The sequence below is a fragment of the Triticum dicoccoides genome, chromosome 5A (assembly GCF_002162155.2).
Source record: "Triticum dicoccoides isolate Atlit2015 ecotype Zavitan chromosome 5A, WEW_v2.0, whole genome shotgun sequence".
Classification (NCBI taxonomy): domain Eukaryota; kingdom Viridiplantae; phylum Streptophyta; class Magnoliopsida; order Poales; family Poaceae; genus Triticum; species Triticum dicoccoides.
In genome coordinates, this window is record NC_041388.1 from 683,804,460 (window position 1) to 683,824,359 (window position 19,900).

The 19,900-nt window shown below is 46.9% G+C and overlaps 1 protein-coding gene across 1 annotated transcript; it reads right to left on the bottom strand.

Annotated features, from left to right (window-relative positions):
* Positions 1–16,489: 16,489 nt before the first annotated feature.
* On the bottom strand, positions 16,490–18,877 carry LOC119298432. The gene is made up of 3 exons (XM_037575834.1): positions 17,257–18,877; positions 17,041–17,169; positions 16,490–16,962 (listed from the first exon to the last, which is right to left on the bottom strand). The coding sequence occupies exons 1-2, from the start codon at positions 18,748–18,750 to the stop codon at positions 17,053–17,055; spliced, it is 1,611 nt and encodes a 536-aa protein (XP_037431731.1). The 5' UTR covers positions 18,751–18,877; the 3' UTR covers positions 16,490–16,962; positions 17,041–17,052.
* Between the last annotated feature and the right edge of the window lie 1,023 nt (positions 18,878–19,900).

A 19,900-nucleotide genomic window follows, 5' to 3' on the forward strand; every position in this document is an offset into this window, starting at 1 on the left:
CATCTTGCCCACCATGGCGCCTCCGCACTCCGCCTGGCGGCCGCCCACCACCTTCGGCTTGACGTTGAAGGTCTTCAGCCATAGGCCGAAGTGGGGTTTGATGCGGAGAAAGGCCTGGCACACGACGATAAACGCCGAGATGTTTATGATGAAGTTCGGGGCCAGATCGTGGAAATCTAGGCCGTAATAGAACATGAGCCCCCGGATGACAGGATGGAGAGGGAATCCCAGTCCACGGAAGAAATGGGTGAGGAATACAACCCTCTCATGGGGCCTGGGGGTGGGGATGAGTTGCCCCTCATCTGGGAGCCGGTGCGCGATGTCGTCGGGCAGGTATCCGGCTCTCCTCAGTTTCTTGACGTCTCCCTCCATGACGGAGGAGACCATCCACTTGCCTCCCGCTCAGGACATGATTGGAGAAGGTGGAGATGGAAGTGAGGACTTGGGTGCTAGAGCTCGAGTGTGCGGGAGCGGATGAGCAAAGGAGGAAGAAGGCGTGGATAGAAAGGTGAATCCTTATCCCTTTATATGGGCGGACAAAACTAAGCATCCCCACTTTCCTGGTAAAACTCGCTTATCCCCCAAGCGCCGCAATTGATGGCGCGGTTGGGTTACCCACGCCCGTATTGATGAGAATCCCGTAATAAGGGGACACGATCTCTGCTTTGACAAGACGTGTCGAAAAACTGCCTCGGCTGGTTAAAAGAAACAGTTCAAATAATCACCGGGCCATGACGTAACATCGTGTTGCCAAAACAAGCTAGTGAATTAGATCTATGAAAACATTATTCTCTCTACGGTGGAATGTGGAACTTATTTTGCAGGGTCGGACACTATCCTCGTATTCAAATTCTTCTGTGATGTATTCGGAGAAGGAACCCGCCTTGCAATGCCGAAGACAACTGCGCGTCGGACTCATCGTCATTGAAGCCTGGTTCAGGGGCTACTGAGGGAGTCCTGGATTAGGGGGTCTCCGGACAGCCGGACTATCTCCATTGGCCGGACTGTTAGACTATGAAGATACAAGATTGAAGACTTCATCTCGTGTCCAGATGGGACTCTACTTGGCGTGGAAGGCAAGCTAGGCAATACGTATATGGATATCTCCTCCTTTGTAACCGACCTTGTGTAACCCTAACCCTCTCTGGTGCCTATATAAACCGAAGGGTTTTAGTCCGTAGGATAACGATCACAACATACAATCATACCATAGGCTAGCTTCTAGGGTTTAGCCTCTCTGATCTCGTGGTAGATCTACTCTTGTACTACACATATCTTCAATATTAATCAAGCAGGACGTAGGGTTTTACCTCCATCAAGAGGGCCCAAACCTGGGTAAAACATCGTGTCCCCTGCCTCCTGTTACCATCCGGCCTAGACGAACAGTTCGGGACCCCCTACCCGAGATCCGCCGGTTTTGACACCGACAGTCAACATATTACTCAATAGAATTTCAGCTTCATCTGGTGTTCTTTCCCTGAAAACAAAACCAGCACAACTATCCAAGTGGTCTCTGGAAGCATCGGTTAGTCCATTATAAAAGATATCAAGTATTTCATTTTTCTTAAGAGGATGATCAGGCAAAGCATTAAGTAATTGGAGAAGCCTCCCCCAAGCTTGTGGGAAACTCTCTTCTTCAATTTGCACACAATTATATATATATATCCCTTAAAGCAGCTTGTTTCTTATGAGCAGGGAAATATTTAGCAGAGAAGTAATAAATCATATCCTGGGGACTACGCACACAACCAGGATCAAGAGAATTAAACCATATCTTAGCATCACCCTTTAATGAGAACGGAAATATTTTAAGGATGTAAAAGTAGCGAGTTCTCTCATCATTAGTGAACAGGGTGGCTATATCATTTAATTTAGTAAGATGTGCCACAACAGTTTCAGATTCATAGCCATAAAAAGGATCAGATTCAACCAAAGTAATTATATCAGGATCAATAGAGAATTCATAATCCTTGTCAGTAACAAAGATAGGTGAAGTAGCATAAGCAGGATCATATTTCATTCTAGCATTCAGAGTTTTTTGTTTAAGCTTAACTAATAATTTCTTAAGATCACTTCTATCATTGCATGCAAGAAAGTCTCGTTTAGTTTCTTCATCCATAACATAGCCCTCAGGCACAACAGGCAATTCATATTTATTAGGAGAGCCTTCATCATCACTTTCATCAATATTATCATTTTCAATAATTTCATCCTCTCTAGCCCTAGCAAGTTGTTCATCAAGAAATTCACCAAGTGGCACAGTAGTATCAAGCATAGAAGTAGTTTCTGTTGGGAAATGTAGTAATTTCAAAAAAATTCCTATGCACACGCAAGATCATGGTGATGCATAGCAACGAGAGGGGAGGGTGTTGTCCACGTACCCTCGTAGACCGAAAGCGGAAGCGTTAGCACAACACGGTTGATGTAGTCGTATGTCTTCACGATCCAACCGATCAAGTACCGAACGTACGGCACCTCCGAGTTCAACACATGTTCAGCCCGATGACGTCCCTCGAACTCCGATCCAGCCGAGTGTTGAGGAAGAGTTTCGTCAGCACGACGGCGTGGTGACGATGTTGATGTTCTACCGACGCAGGGCTTCGCCTAAGCACCGCTACAGTATTATCGAGGTGGACTATGGTGGAGGGGGCACCGCACACGGCTAAAAGATCAAACGATCAATTGTTGTGTCTATGGGGTGCCCCCTGCCCCCGTATATAAAGGAGCAAGGGGAGGAGGCAGCCGGCCAGGGAGAGGCGCGCCAAGGGGGAGTCCTACTCCCACTAGGAGTAGGACTCCTCCTATTCCTATTAGGAGTAGTAGAGGGGGAAGGAGGGGAGAAGGAAAGAGGGGGCCGGCCCCCCTTGCCCTAAACCAATTCGGTTTGAGCCTTGGGGGGGCACGCCCCACACTCCCCTTGCTGCCCTCTATTTCCACTAAGGCCCATGTAGGCCCATTAATCCCCCGGGGGTTCCGGTAACCTCCCGGTACTCCGGTAAAATCCCGATTTCACCTGGAACACTTCCGATATCCAAACATAGGCTTCCAATATATCAATCTTCATGTCTCAACCATTTCGAGACTCCTCGTCATGTCCGGCATCACATCCGGGACTCCGAACAACCTTCAGTACATCAAAACATATAAACTCATAATATAACTGTCATCGAAATGTTAAGCATGCGGACACTACGGGTTCGAGAACTATGTAGACATGACCGAGACATGTCTTCGGTCAATAACCAATAGCGGAACCTAGATGTTCATATTGGCTCCCACATATTCTACGAAGATCTTTATCGGTCAAACCGCATAACAACATATGTTGTCCCTTTGTCATCGGTATATTACTTGCCCGAGATTCGATCGTCGGTATCTCAATACCTAGTTCAATCTCGTTACCGGCAAGTCTATTTACTCGTTCCGTAATACATCATCCCGCAACTAACTCATTAGTTGCAATTCTTGCAAGGCTTAAGTGATGTGCATTACCGAGAGGGCCCAGAGATACCTCTCCAACAATCAGAGTGACAAATCCTAATCTCGAAATACGCCAACCCAACAAGTACCTTCCGAGACACCTATAGAGCACCTTTATAATCACACAGTTACGTTGTGACGTTTGGTAGCACACAAAGTGTTCCTCCGGTAAACAGGAGTTGCATAATCTCATAGTCATAGGAACATGTATAAGTTATGAAGAAAGCAATAGCAACATACTAAGCGATCGGGTGCTAAGCTAACGGGATGGGTCATGTCAATCACATCATTCTCCTAATGATGTGACCCCGTTAATCAAATGACTACTCATGTCTATGGTTAGGAAACATAGCCATCTTTGATCAACGAGCTAGTCAAGTAGAGGCAAACTAGTGACAATCTGTTTGTCTATGTATTCACACATGTATTATGTTTCTGGTTAATACAATTATAGCATGAATAATAAACATTTATCATGATATAAGGAAATAAATAATAACTTTATTATTGCCTCTAGGGCATATTTCCTTCAGTCTCCCACTTGCACTAGAGTCAATAATCTAGATTACACAGTAATGATTCTAACACCCATGGAGGCATGGTGCTGATCGTGTTTTGCTCGTGGAAGAGGCTTAGTCAACGGGTCTGCAACATTCAGATCCGTATGTATCTTGCAAATTTCTATGTCTCCCACCTGGACTAAATCCCGGATGGAATTGAAGTGTCTCTTGATGTGCTTGGTTCTCTTGTGAAATCTGGATTCCTTCGCCAAGGAAATTGCACCACTATTGTCACAAAAGATTTTCATTGGACCCGATGCACTAGGTATGACACCTAGATCGGATATGAACTCCTTCATCCAGACTCCTTCATTTGCTGCTTCCGAAGCAGCTATGTACTCCGCTTCACATGTAGATCCTGCCACAACGCCTTGTTTAGAACTGCACCAACTGACAGCTCCACCGTTCAATGTAAACACGTATCCGGTTTGCGATTTAGAATCGTCCGGAGCAGTCTCAAAGCTTGCATCAACGTAACAGTTTACGATGAGCTCTTTGTCACCTCCATAAACGAGAACCATATCCTTAGTCCTTTTCAGGTATTTCAGGATGTTCTTGACCAATGTCCAGTGATCCACTCCTGGATTACTTTGGTACCTCCCTGCTAGACTTATAGCAAGGCACACATCAGGTCTGGTACACAGCATTGCATACATGATAGAGCCTATGGCTGAAGCATAGGGAACATCTTTCATTTTCTCTCTATCTTCTGCAGTGGTTGGGCATTGAGTCTTACTCAACTTCACACCTTGTAACACAGGCAAGAACCCTTTCTTTGCTTGATCCATTTTGAACTTCTTCAAAACTTTGTCAAGGTATGTGCTTTGTGAAAGTCCAATTAAGCGTCTTAATCTATCTCTATAGATCTTGATGCCCAATATATAAGCAGCTTCACCGAGGTCTTTCATTGAAAAACTCTTATTCAAGTATCCCTTTGTGCTATCTAGAAATTCTATATCATTTTCAATCAACAATATGTCATCCACATATAATATTAGAAATGCTACAGAGCTCCCACTCACTTTCTTGTAAATACAGGCTTCTCCGAAAGTCTGTATAAAACCAAATGCTTTGATCACACTATCAAAGCGTTTATTCCAACTCCGAGAGGCTTGCACCAGTCCATAAATGGATCGCTGGAGCTTGCACACTTTGTTAGCTCCCTTTGGATCGACAAAACCTTCTGGTTGCATCATATACAACTCTTGTTCCAGAAATCCATTCAGGATTGCAGTTTTGACATCCATTTGCCAAATTTCATAATCATAAAATGCAGCAATTGCTAACATGATTCGGACAGACTTAAGCATCGCTACGGGTGAGAAAGTCTCATCATAGTCAATCCCTTGAACTTGTCGAAAACCTTTCGCAACAAGTTGAGCTTTGTAGACAGTAACATTACCATCAGCGTCAGTCTTCTTCTTGAAGATCCATTTATTCTCAATTGCTTGTCGATCATCGGGCAAGTCAACCAAAGTCCACACTTTGTTCTCATACATGGATCCCATCTCAGATTTCATGGCCTCAAGCCATTTTGCGGAATCTGGGCTCACCATCGCTTCTTCATAGTTCATAGGTTCATCATGATCTAGTAGCATGATTTCCAGAACAGGATTACCATACCACTCTAGTGCGGATCTTACTCTGGTTGATCTACGAGGTTTAGTAGCAACTTGATCTAAAGTTCCATGATCATAATCATTAACTTCCTCACTAATTGGTGTAGGTGTCACAGAAACCAGTTTCTGTGATGAACTACTTTCCAATAGAGGAGCAGGTATAGTTACCTCATCAAGTTCCACTTTCCTCCCACTCACTTCTTTCGAGAGAAACTCCTTCTCTAGAAAGGATCCATTCTTAGCAACGAATGTCTTGCCTTCAGATATGTGATAGAAGGTGTACCCAATAGTCTCCTTTGGGTATCCTATGAAGACACATTTCTCCGATTTGGGTTCGAGCTTATCAGGTTGAAGCTTTTTCACATAAGCATCGCAGCCCCAAACTTTAAGAAACGACAACTTTGGTTTCTTGCCAAACCACAGTTCATAAGGCGTCGTCTCAACGGATTTCGATGGTGCCCTATTTAACGTGAATGCGTCCGTATCTAAAGCATAACCACGAAATGATAGCGGTAAATCTATAAGAGACATCATAGATCGCACCATATCTAGTAAAGTACAATTACGACGTTCGGACACACCATTACTCTATGGTGTTCCGGGTGGCGTGAGTTGCGAAACTATTCCTCATTGTTTCAAATGTAGATCAAACTCGTAACTCAAATATTCTCCTCCACGATCAGATCATAGAAACTTTATTTTCTTGTTACGATGATTTTCAACTTCACTCTGAAATTCTTTGAACTTTTAAAATGTTTCAGACTTATGCTTCATTAAGTAGATATACCCATATCTGCTTAATCATCTGTGAAGGTGAGAAAATAACGATATCCTCTACGAGCCTCAACATTCATCGGACCACATACATCTGTATGTATGATTTCCAACAAATCTGTTGCTCTCTCCATAGTTCTGGAGAATGGCGTTTTAGTCATCTTCCCATGAGGCACGGTTCGCAAGTACCAAGTGATTCATAATCAAGTGGTTCCAAAAGTCCATCAGTATGGAGTTTCTTCATGCGCTTTACACCAATATGACCTAAACGGCAGTGCCACAAATAAGTTGCACTATCATCATCAACTCTACATCTTTTGGCTTCAACATTATGAATATGTGTATCACTACTATCGAGATTCATCAAAAATAGACCACTCTTCAAGGGTGCATGACCATAAAAGATATTACTCGTATAAATAGAACAACCATTATTCTCTGATTTAAATGAATAACCATCTCGCATCAAACAAGATCCAGATATAATGTTCATGCTCAACGCTGGCACCAAATAACAATTATTTAGGTCTAATACTAATTCTGAAGGTAGATGTAGAAGTAGCATGCCGACTGCGATCACATCGACTTTGGAACCATTTCTCATGCACATCGTCACCTCGTCCTTTGCCAGTGTTCGCTTAATCCGTAGTCCCTGTTTCGAGTTGCAAATATTAGCAACAGAACCAGTATCAAATACCCAGGTGCTACTGCGAGCTCTAGTAAGGTACACATCAATAACATGTATATCACAGATACCTTTGTTCACCTTGTCATCCTTCTTATCTGCCAAATACTTGGGGCAGTTCCGCTTCCAGTGACCAGTCTGCTTGCAGTAGAAGCACTCAGTCTCAGGCTTAGGTCCAGACTTGGGTTTCTTCTCCTGAGCAGCAACTTGCTTGATGTTCTTCTTGAAGTTCCCCTTCTTCCCTTTGCCCTTCTTGAAACTGGTGGTCTTACTGACCATCAACACTTGATGCTCCTTCTTGATTTCTACTTCCGCAACCTTTAGCATTGCGAAGAGCTCGGGAATTGTCTTATCCATCCCTTGCATATTATAGTTTATCACGAAGCTCTTGTAGCTTGGTGGAAGTGATTGGAGAATTCTGTCAATGACGCTATCATCCGGAAGATTAACTCCCAATTGAATCAAGTGATTGTAGTACCCAGACATCTTGAGTATATGCTCACTGACAGAACTATTCTCCTCCATCTTGCAGCTATAGAACTTATTGGAGACTTCATATCTCTCAATCCGGGCATTCTTTTGAAATATGAACTTCAACTCCTGGAACATCTCATATGCTCCATGACGTTCAAAACATCGTTGAAGTCCCGGTTCTAAGCCGTAAAGCATGGCACATTGAACTATTGAGTAGTTATCAGCTTTGCTCTGCCAAACGTTCTTAACATTGTCAGTTGCATCAGCAGCAGGCCTGGCACTCAGCGGTGCTTCCAGGGCATAATTCTTCTGGGCAGCTGATGTCTACTACACAACCTTATTCTTCTAGACGTTGTTGGGCCCAGAGGTTTGTAGGACAGTAGCAAATTTCCCTCAAGTGGATGACCTAAGGTTTATCAATCCGTAGGAGGCGTAGGATGAAGATGGTCTCTCTCAAGCAACCCTGCAACCAAATAACAAAGAGTCTCTTGTGTCCCCAACACACCCAATACAATGGTAAATTGTATAGGTGCACTAGTTCGGCGAAGAGATGGTGATACAAGTGGTATATGGATAGTAGATAATAGTTTTTGTAATCTGAAATAATAAAAACAGCAAGGTAGCAAGTGATAAAAGTGAGCGTAAACGGTATTGCAATGATAGGAAATAAGGCCTAGGGTTCATACTTTCACTAGTGTAAGTTCCCTCAATAATAATATCATAATTGGATCACATAACTATCCCTCAACATGCAACAAAGAGTCACTCCAAAGTCACTAATAGCGGAGAACGAACGAAGAGATTATGGTAGGGTACGAAACCACCTCAAAGTTATTCTTTCCAATCAATCCGTTGGGCTATTCCTGTAAGTGTCACAAACAGCCCTAGAGTTCGTACTAGAATAACACCTTAAGATAAAAATCAACCAAAACCCTAATGTCACCTAGATACTTCAATGTCACCTCAAGTATCCGCGGGTATGATTATACGATATGCATCACACAATCTCAGATTCATCTATTCAACCAACACAAAGGACCTCAAAGAGTGCCCCAAAGTTTCTACCAGAGAATCACGACGAAAACGTGTGCCAACCCCTATGCATAGGTTCATGAACCCGCAAGTTGGTCACCAAAACATACATCAAGTGGCACACAGTATCCCATTGTCACCACAGATATCCACGGTGAGACATACATCAAGTGTTCTCAAGTCTTTAAAGACTCAATCCGATAAGATAACCTCAAGGGGGAAACTCAATTCATTACAAGAGAGAAGAGGGGGAGGAGAAACATAAGATCCAACTATAATAGCAAGCTCGCGATACATCAAGATCGTGCCAAATCAAGAACATGAGAGTGAGAGATCAAACACATAGCTACTGGTACATACCCTCAACCCCGAGGGAGAACTACTCCCTCCTCGTCATGGAGAGCGCCGGGATGATGAAGATGGCCACCGGAGAAGGATTGCCCCCTCTGACAGGGTGCCGGAACGGGTCTAGATTGGTTTTCGGTGGCTACGGAGGCTTCTGGCGGCGGAACTCCTGATCTATTTTGCGTTCTGGAAGTTTTAGGGTACGTTGAGTTATATAGGCGGAAGAAGTATGTCAGGGGAGCCACGAGGGCCCCACGAGACAGGGGGCGCGCCCTAGGAGGGCGCCCCCCACCCTCGTGAGCACCTCGTTCCTTCCTTGACGTGGGGTCCATGTCCATCGGGTGGCTTTCATTCCAAAAATAACTTCTCTAGTTGATTTCGTTCCGTTTCGACTCCGTCTGATATTCCTTTTCTTCAAAACACTAAAATAGGCATAAAACAGCAAATTTGGGCTGGGCCTCCGATTAATAGGTTAGTCCCAAAAGTAATATAAAAGTGGACAATAAAGCCCAATATTGCCCAAAATAGTAGATAATATAGCATGGAGCAATCAAAAATTATAGATACGTTGGAGACGTATCAGCAGCAATGAGGATAATCCTCAAGTTACGGACCCAATCCGTGTAATTGCTACCATCATCTTTCAACTTTGCTTTCTCAAGGAACGCATTAAAATTCAACAGAACAACAGCACAGGCCATCTATCTACAATCAACATAGACAAGCAAGATACTATCAGGTACTAAGTTCATGATAAATTTAAGTTCAATTAATCATATTACTTAAGAACTCCCACTTAGAAAGACATCCTTCTAATCTTCTAAGTGATCACGTGATCCAAATCAACTAAACCATAACCGATCATCATGTGAAATGGAGTAGTTTTCAATGGTGAACATCACTATGTTGATCATATCTACTATATGATTCATGCTCGACCTTTCGGTCTCAGTGTTCCGAGGCCATATCTGCACATGCTAGGCTCGTCAAGTTTAACCTAAGTATTCTGTGTGTGCAAAACTGGCTTGCACCCGTTGTAGATGGACATAGAGCTTATCACACCCGATCATCACGTGGTGTCTGGGCACGACGAACTTTGGCAACGGTGCATACTCAGGGAGAACACTTTTTATCTTGAAATTTAGTGAGAGATCATCTTATAATGCTATCGTCAATCAAAGCAAGATAAGATGCATAAAAGATAAACATCACATGCAATCAATATAAGTGATATGATATGTCCACCATCATCTTGTGCTTGTGATATCCATCTCCGAAGCACCGTCATGATCACCATCGTCACCGGCGCGACACCTTGATCTCCATCGTAGCATCGTTGTCGTCTCGCCAATCTTATGCTTCCACGACTATCGCTACACTTAGTGATAAAGTAAAGCATTACAGGGCGATTGCATTGCATAAAATAAAGCGACAACCATATGGCTCCTGCCAGTTGCCGATAACTCGGTTACAAAACATGATCATCTCATACAATAAAATTTAGCATCATGTCTTGACCATATCACATCACAACATGCCCTGCAAAAACAAGTTAGACGTCCTCTACTTTGTTGTTGCAAGTTTTACGTGGCTGCTACGGGCTTAGCAAGAACCGTTCTTACCTACGCATCAAAACCACAACGATAGTTTGTCAAGTTGGTGTTGTTTTTACCTTCGCAAGGACCGGGCGTAGCCACACTCGGTTCAACTAAAGTTGGAGAAACTGACACCCGCCAGCCACCTGTGTGCAAAGCACGTTAGTAGAACCAGTCTCGCCTAAGCGTACGCGTAATGTCGGTCCGGGCCGCTTCATCCAACAATACCGCCAAACCAAAGTATGACACACTGTTAAGCAGTATGACTTATATCTCCCACAACTCACTTGTGTTCTACTCGTGCATATGACATCTACGCATAAAACCTGGCTCGGATGCCACTATTGGGAAACGTAGTAATTTCAAAAAAAATCCTACGCACACGCAAGATCATGGTGATGCATAGCAACGAGAGGGGAGAGTGTTGTCCACGTACCCTCGTAGACAGAAAGCAGAAGCGTTAGCACAACGCGGTTGATGCAGTCGTACGTCTTCACGATCCGACCGATCAAGTACCGAACGTACGGCACCTCCGAGTTCAGCACACGTTTAGCCCGATGACGTCCCTCGAACTTCGATCCAGACGAGTGTTGAGGGAGAGTTTCGTTAGCACGACGGCGTGGTGATGATGTTGATGTTCTACCGACGCAGGGCTTCGCCTAAGCACCGCTACAGTATTATCGAGGTGGACTATGGTGGAGGAGGGCACCGCACACGGCTAAAAGATCAAACGATCAATTACTGTGTCTATGGGGTGCCCCCTGCCCCCGTATATAAAGGAGCAAGGGAAGGAGGTGTCCGGCCAAGGAGAGGCGTGCCAAGGGGGAGTCCTACTCCCACTAGGAGTAGGACTCCTCCTATTCCTAGTAGGAGTAGGAGAGGGGGAAGGAAAGGGAGAGGGGGAGAAGGAAAGAGGGGGCCGGCCCCCTTGGGGGGGCGCGCCCCACACTCCCCTTGATGCCCTCTATTTCCACTAAGGCCCATGTAGGCCCATTAAGCCCCGGGGGGGTTCCGGTAACCTTCCGGTACTCCGGTAAAACCCGATTTCACCCGGAACACTTCCGATATCCAAACATAGGCTTCCAATATATCAATCTTCATGTTTCGACCATTTCGAGACTCCTCGTCATGTTCGGGATCACATTCGGGACTCCGAACAACCTTTGGTACATCAAAACATATAAACGCATAATATAACCGTCATCGAAACGTTAAGCATGCGGACCCTACGGGTTCAAGAACTATGTAGACATGACCGAGACATGTCTCCGGTCAATAACCAATAGCGGAACCTGGATGTTCATATTGGCTCCCACATATTCTATGAAGATCTTTATCGGTCAAACCGCATAACAACATACGTTGTTCCCTTTGTCATCGGTATGTTACTTGCCCGAGATTCGATCGTCGGCATCTCAATACCTAGTTCAATCTCGTTACCGGCAAGTCTCTTTACTCGTTCCGTAATACATCATCCCGCAACTAACTAATTAGTTGCAATGCTTGCAAGGCTTAAGTGATGTGCATTACCTAGAGGGCCCAGAGATACCTCTCCAACAATCAGAGTGACAAATCCTAATCTCGAAATACGCCAACCCAACAAGTACCTTCGGAGACACCTGTAGAGCACCTTTATAATCACCCAGTTACTTTGTGATGTTTGGTAGCACACAAAGTGTTCCTACGGTAAACGGGAGTTGCATAATCTCATAGTCATAGGAACATGTATAAGTTATGAAGAAAGCAATAGCAACATACTAAACGATCGGGTGCTAAGCTAACAGAATGGGTCATGTCAATCACATCATTCTCCTAATGATGTGACCCCGTTAATCAAATGACAACTCATGTCTATGGTTAGGAAACATAACCATCTTTGATCACCGAGCTAGGCAAGTAGAGGCATACTAGTGACAATCTGTTTGTCTATGTATTCACACATGTATTATGTTTCCGGTTAATACAATTCTAGCATGAATAATAAACATTTATCATGATATAAGGAAATAAATAATAACTTTATTATTGCCTCTAGGACATATTTCCTTCAGTTTCATCATAAGTATCATGCATAGCAGAAGTGGCATCATCAATAATATGCGACATATCAGAATTAATAGCAGAAGTAGGTTTAGGTGTCGCAAGCTTACTCAAAACAGAAGGTGAATCAAGTGCAGAGCTAAATGGTAGTTCCTTACCTCCCCTCGTAGTTGAGGGATAAATTTTTGTTTTCGCGTCTTTCAAGTTCTTCATAGTGACCGGCAGATATAAATCCCAAGTGACTCAAAGAATAGAGCTATGCTCCCCGGCAACGGCGCCGGAAAATAGTCTTGATAACCCACAAGTATAGGGGATCGCAACAGTTTTCGAGGGTAGAGTATTCAACCCAAATTTATTGATTCGACACAAGGGGAGCCAAAGAATATTCTTAAGTATTAGCAGTTGAGTTGTCAATTCAACCACACCTGGAAACTTAATATCTGCAGCAAAGTGTTTAGTAGCAAAGTAATATGATAGTAGTGGTAACGGTAGCAAAAGTAATATTTTTGGTATTTTGTAGCGATGATAACAATAGCAACGGAAAAGTAATAAGCGAAGAACAATATATGGAAAGCTCGTAGGCATTGTGTCGGTGATGGAGAATTATGCCGGATGTGGTTCATCATGTAACAGTCATAACATAGGGTGACACAGAACTAGCTCCAATTCATCAATGTAATGTAGGCATGTATTCCGAATATAGTCATATGTGCTTATGAAAAAGAACTTGCATGACATCTTTTGTCCTACCCTCCCGTGGCAGCGGGGTCCTAATGGAAACAAGGGATATTAAGGCCTCCTTTTAATAGAGTACCGGACCAAAGCATTAACACATAGTGAATACATGAACTCCTCAAACTACGTTCATCACCGGTAGTGGTCCCGATTATTGTCACTTCGGGATTGCCGGATCATAACACATAGTATGTGACTATAGACTTGCAAGATAGGATCAAGAACTCACATATATTCATGAAAACATAATAGGTTCAGATCTGAAATCATGGCACTCGGGCCCTAGTGACAAGCATTAACCATAGCAAAGTCATAGCAACATCAATCTCAGAACATAGTGGATACTAGGGATCAAACCCTAACAAAACTAACTCGATTACATGATAAATCTCATCCAACCCATCACCGTCCAGCAAACCTACAATGGAATTACTCACGCACGGCGGTGAGCATCATGAAATTGGTGATGGAGGATGGTTGATGATGATGACGGTGACGGATTCCCCTCTCCGGAGCCCCTAACGTACTCCAGATCAGCCCTCCCGAGAGAGTTTAGGGCTTGGCGGTGGCTCCGTATTGTAAAACGCGATGAATCCTTCTTCTTTATTTTTTTCTCCTCGAACACGAATATATGGAGTTGGAGTTGAGGTCGGTGGAGCTCCAGGGGCCCACGAGGCGGGGGCGCACCCAGGGGGTAGGCGCGCCCCCACCCTCGTGGCTAGGGTGTGGGCCCCTGGCATTGATTCTTTGCCAGTATTTTTTTATTATTCCCAAAAATAATCTCCGTGGAGTTTCAGGTCATTCCGAGAACTTTTGTGTCTGCACATAAATAACACCATGGCAATTCTGCTGAAAACAACGTCAGTCCAGATTAGTTCCATTCAAATCCTGCACGTTAGAGTCCAAAACAAGGGCAAAAGTGTTTGAAAAAGTAGATACGACGGAGACGTATCACAGGGCTAGCTCCCAAGACACATCAAGAAACACCAAGCCGTGTGCTGGCAACCCCGTCCCCTCTAGTTTATCCTCCGTCATAGTTTTCGTGGTGCTTAGACGAAGCCCTACGGAGATTGTTCTTCACCAACACCGTCACCACGCCGTCGTGCTGCCGGAACTCGTCTACTACTTCGCCCATCTTGCTGGATCAAGAAGGTGAGGACGTCATCGAGCTGAACGTGTGCTAAACGCGGAGGTGCCGTACGTTCGGTACTTGATCGGGACGGAACGTGAAGGTGTACGACTACATCAACTGCGTTGATAAACGCTTCCGCTTTGCAATCTTCAAGGGTATGAAGATGCTCTCCCCCTCTCATTGCTATGCATCTCCTAGATAGATCTTGTGTGATCGTAGGTAAAAAATTTGAAATACTACGTTCCCCAACATTTTCGTTGCCGGTTTAGGATGAGCACCGAGTTGTTCACATGCATTGCAGAGAAACTAGCGAGCCATGACCAGTTTTTTCAGCAAAGAAGGAATGCCGCCGGAGAGCTCGGGCATAGCACCTTTTAGAAGGTGACAGCCGCTTTGCGTATGCTAGCATACGGTATCCCGGCTGATCTAGTTGATGATCACTTGGCTATGGGTGAGAGCCAAGCCATCATGTGTGTCAAGCGCTTCGCAGTCAGAATTGTCCAAGTGTTTGGCTAGGAGTATTTGAGATCTCCCAATGCTGAAGACGCCACAAGGCTAGTGGAGATGAACAAAGCTCGCTGCTTCCCAGGTATGCTTGGCTCAATAGATTGCATGCACTGGAGTTGGAAGAATTGTCCAAAGGCATGGCATGGGCAATTTCACGGCCAAAAAAAGGGTTCCACTATAATCCTTGAAGCGGTGGCTGATCAAGAGACTTGGATTTGGCATGCTTTCTTTGGAATGCCTGGATCTTTGAATGACATCAACGTTGCCACCCGGTCATCACTGATGAATAAGATTGCAAATGGTGATTTGCCACCGGTGCAGTTTGTAGCAAATGGTCGTACATACAACTATGGCTATTATCTTACGGATGGCATCTACCCAAAGTGGCAAACATTTTTGAAGCCGTTGAAAAAATCGAAAGGTAAGAAAAATCTTGATTTCCACAATGCTCAGGCGGCGGCTAGAAAAGATGTGGAGAGAGCTTTTGGGATTTTGCAAGCCCAATTTGCTATTGTGAGAGGACCGCCTAGATTTTGGAATCAAAAGATGCTTTGGTACATCATGCACGCTTGTGTGATCATGCATAACATGATCACCGAGAATGAGCGTGGCCAAGATGTGGACTACTCAGTATGAGCTCTTGGGACACCCCGTGCGAGGGCGACGGAGGGCTGAAAGGGTGTCCCGTTTTGTTGCCTCCTATCATACCATTCGACGTCCCGCGTCGCATGATGATCTTCAGAAGGATGTCATTGAGGAGTGGTGGGAATAGAATGGGCGACAAAGAACATCATGATTTGTGCGTTTGATGTTGTATTGTTGAACTATTTGTTGTATTATTAAATATTAGTTGTATTGAATGATAAACTATTTGTTTGAGTTGTAGTAATGAAATTGAACTATTTATTGTTGATTTATTTTATTTGTGTTTTTTTTGCTTGTGTTTGAAATGTATATGTTGTTTGTGCGAGAGTCGCGCGCTCTGCATTTTCACGCGGATGCTGGAGCCGGCGCTATCCGCCACGCCAAACCAGGCTATGGGCGCGCGGCAAAGTAATTTTAGCGCGCAGTGCGTTGGGCGGTTGTTGAAGATGCTCTGATGCAGGAAACATTTCAGCATGCAACCACAAAGATCGGTGCCTCTCAGAATGAACAAGAACGAGGTGTATGCTCCCGTAATCTTCATTATATCAATCTCGCACCTGATCTGAAGCTGCTACATCTACGTTTGTTTTGTCCGAAGCTAGGGCGCCGTTACGACCGTGCGCATAAAGGCGCACATTTTGTAAAGATATATCTGGTCTTTTATAGTTCAGTCAAACAGATTTCGGCAGAAACATAACCTCGTAAGAATCGGCAAGATAGAACGATATTGTGTTTTATGATTCTTCTGGTTCCGGCGCTCCTGATAATAAAAATGGTTCATAAACCTGTTATTGATGAAATGAATGAATGAATCATGAGTGAAAGCTCTTGTCGTGTAAAAATCTATCTTCGATATCCTTGGTATGCAAAACAGATGCAGCCTTTGAACTAACGTTATTGTTCTTGGAACTTTATTTCTCATTACTCGTAAACGATATGTCGATTATCTGAGGAATAAAGTGCATTTGCTGTTGAAAAAACTGTTGTCCTTGAATCTAAGGTTGGGCTGGCTCAGCTTGGGATGGGCGTGGTTTGTGCCTTCTAAGCCACGATATTATCGGGCCTGCGGCCTGCCCGTGATGAAGGAAACATTTCATCATGCAACCCCAAAGATCGGCGCGCGCCTCGCACGTTACAACATTCGTACACCTGACCTGAAGCTGCATCTACGTTTCATTTTTGCCCAAGGTGGCGCGCCGTTACGACCGCGCGACCCGCCGCTGCGATCGAGCTGCATGGATGCTCGATCGGGCCTGCGCGCCCGGTCTACCATACCAAATCTAGTTGATAATCTTGGCAGCTCGCTTGCATTTTGCTGTGTCCTGTCGTCCTAGCTCCCCTGCGCAAACAGAGGAAACTTAGATGCATGAAGGCAAGTTCTACGGCAGTACTCATATCGCAGGGAGCTATGGGTTACCTAGCTGGGTGGCTAAATTCGAGCAAACTCGCCGTCCCGGCAGACACCCACGTCGACGGCCATGGTCCGATCCAGCTTCGTCCCGTTCTTGGGCGACGACACCACCCTGCAGCAGTTCCTCCTCGGAGACTGCACGCACGCACACGAGCTCGATCGGAAAACTATGCCACGAGGGAATGGAATGGAATGAGGGGAATGCGTAGTACATAGACGTACCCGTTTCCAGAGGTCGGGGTCGGGCTTCTTGACGATGACGACGCGGTCGAGCAGGCCGGCGGGGTCGGGGATGCGCCACCGGCATGTGACGTTGGGCGCGGGGGTGTGCCGCTCGTACTCGGTCACGGTCGTCTCGAGCGTGGCGTTGGTGCGGCGCCGGACCCGGCGCTCCATCCGGGACCGCCGCATGTAGTACACCTGCGGGCGCTGGCAGTGGTTGCGCGCCACGGGCCGCGTGTTGAAGGAGTAGGCCGTGTAGTCGGCGCGCTTGTACCAGTTGAGGAAGGTGCGCATCGGCGTCTCCATCTCCCGCGGCGACACCACCCCGCGCACCACCACCACCGCGAACCCCCACGACACCGACACCGTCCACTGCTTCTCCCGGTCGTAGCACACGGACTGCTGCGCCACGGCGGCCGGGTCCAGCCGCGCGGGCCCGTCGAAGAGCCGCCGCAGCGCCGCCGTGCGGGACCGCGCCGCGGGGAACACGGGCTGCAGGAAGTCGAAGTGGTGCAGCGTCACGAGCGGCACCACCGGGTGGGAGCCCAGCAGGCCGAGCACGTCCCCCCAGATGTCGCACTGGTGGAAGCCCAGGTGGCGGGTGAGCGGCACGCCCAGCTCCGACATGCAGGCGTGGATGCGGTCATCGCTGCCGTAGAGCGCCGGGTAGCGGTGCATGCAGCCGTCCTGCATGCGCGCCAGCTGCGCGGCGAGCGCGCGGCTGATGGCGAAGCCGCCGCCGCCGAAGGCCATGCCGTAGGAGAAGATGAGGTTCTGGATGTGGCTCTCGGAGGGGTTCCCGATGTAGTATGGCTGCGTGTGGTCGTAGCGGGACAGCACGTCCACCAGGTTGTCCGGGAAGAAGACGGTGTCGTCGTCGCCCATGACGAACCACCGCACGCCGGGGAGCCCCAGCCGGTAGCTCTCGGAGACGATGCGGGAGATGCGCAGCGCGGAGCGGCTGCCGGCGCCGTGCGTGTAGGGGAACTCGGACGTGTCCGCGCTTATCTTGAGGGCGGGGAGGCCCGTGGAGGAGTTCCGGGAGTAGTACTCCGGCACTGGCTTGTCCAGCCACACGAAGCCGCGCATCTTCCCCGGCCGCCACCACACCCGGATGTACTCCCGCCGGCTCTTCCACATGGACGACGACGCGCCGATGCCGAACAGGATGTGCCGCAGCCCCGTCGGCGCGGCGTCCGCGGACGGGCTCGGCTTCCGCACGCGCCGCGCCAACGGCGCCGGCGAACGCTGCATCATATTATTCGACGACGAAAACGAAGAAGCGTTGCGGCCGGCAGCCGCGTCCGCCGCGAGACGAGCGACGGCATTGCTGGCGTCCTCGGCCGGCGGGCAGGAGCCGGAGAAGAGCGGGGAGAGGGCGAGGGCGACGACGTAGACGGCGAGGACGGGGAGGAGCACGTAGAGGAGGAGGCCGTGGAGGAAGAAGGAGGCCTTGGACTTGGGCATGACCTTGCCGCCGGCGCCGGAGGGCATGACCACGATGGTGTACGTCCTTGCAGTGCTCGACCGATGGCACCGATCGGCTCCTAGCTCCTCCTTTCGTCCCGGAGCGAACAATGTCTGTCAGCGCGTCGACGGCATGGCCAGGGTTGGTCGACGAGTGGCTGGCTGGGAGTGCGCGCAGCGAGCGATCACCGGTGGTGTCGCGGTTTAATATAGCTCAGCATTTCGCGCGCGTTCGTTTGTTTGCCGCCTTGGTCGGTTTGGTTTCAGTCTATGTGTTGGTGGGCAAATGGGAGAGTGGGGATGGCAGGTGGGTGCGCGGCGATCAGGCCGTGGCTGGGATGGAAATGGATCCCGGGCGCGGGGGGCGCCTTGATCCCTTCTCTTGTGCATGTATGGCAACGGCATGGTCAATCACCACTCACCACATCGCATTTGTAGGAGGAGCGGCCATGTGTGTCATTCGGTTTTAGCTGGCCTCGTCTCCTGTCTGTGGAGTACTTCATCTTCGATATAGTACTGTACAGTTTTTTGTTTTTGAGAAAATTATAATTTGTTTTTGAGAAAATTATAATGTGTTAAGAACAAACATGTGGTTAGATGATCAGGAGGGTGGTTGTACCCCGGGCCCATTAGGGATCACGTCAGGTTTGGCACATGTGTGTCTCATAAAAGGCCGGATATTTTTTCGGTGGGAGGCGTTATTTCCATTGATAGGGAGGTTTGTGACGACTTTATCAATTTCAAGACCAGATGACTCAGCCTCTTGTAGATGCTCACAGGAGTTGGATAATCGTGCATATGTTCATAGGGATAAGTGTAGGTGCGTGCATATACGATTTGTTTCTCATAAAAAAATATTGTGTCGCTAAGGTTGTGCTTGTACGCAAATTCTTCCTGTAAATCTTTGCGCCCCCCGTAGGACAAATGGGAAGAAAGTCAATCTCCTTTCGCCAAGTGCAACCAACCTTCCGGTGCCTTCCTCCGGCGGTGAAAACCTCTTGCTCGTCGGTAATGAGGGAGGTCGCCGGATCTTGCGTGTGCGGACCCGCGTAGATGTAGGCTTAGGCCCTAGTACCTCAAGTTTTTGGTCACTTGATGTTTGGCTCTGGCACCGGCGGCGACAATGCTGAATAAGATTGCTCCAGTTATTTCCTTGTTGTGCGTTGTACTCTATGGT

Bases quoted from the DNA above. Each gene is read 5' to 3' on its own strand.
- LOC119298432 (XM_037575834.1), bottom strand. From the start codon at position 18,750: ATGCCCTCCGGCGCCGGCGGCAAGGTCATGCCCAAGTCCAAGGCCTCC. The intron at 17,170-17,256 runs GTACGTCTATGT...GCGTGCGTGCAG, and splicing joins ACCCCGACCTCTGGAAACGG to TCTCCGAGGAGGAACTGCTG.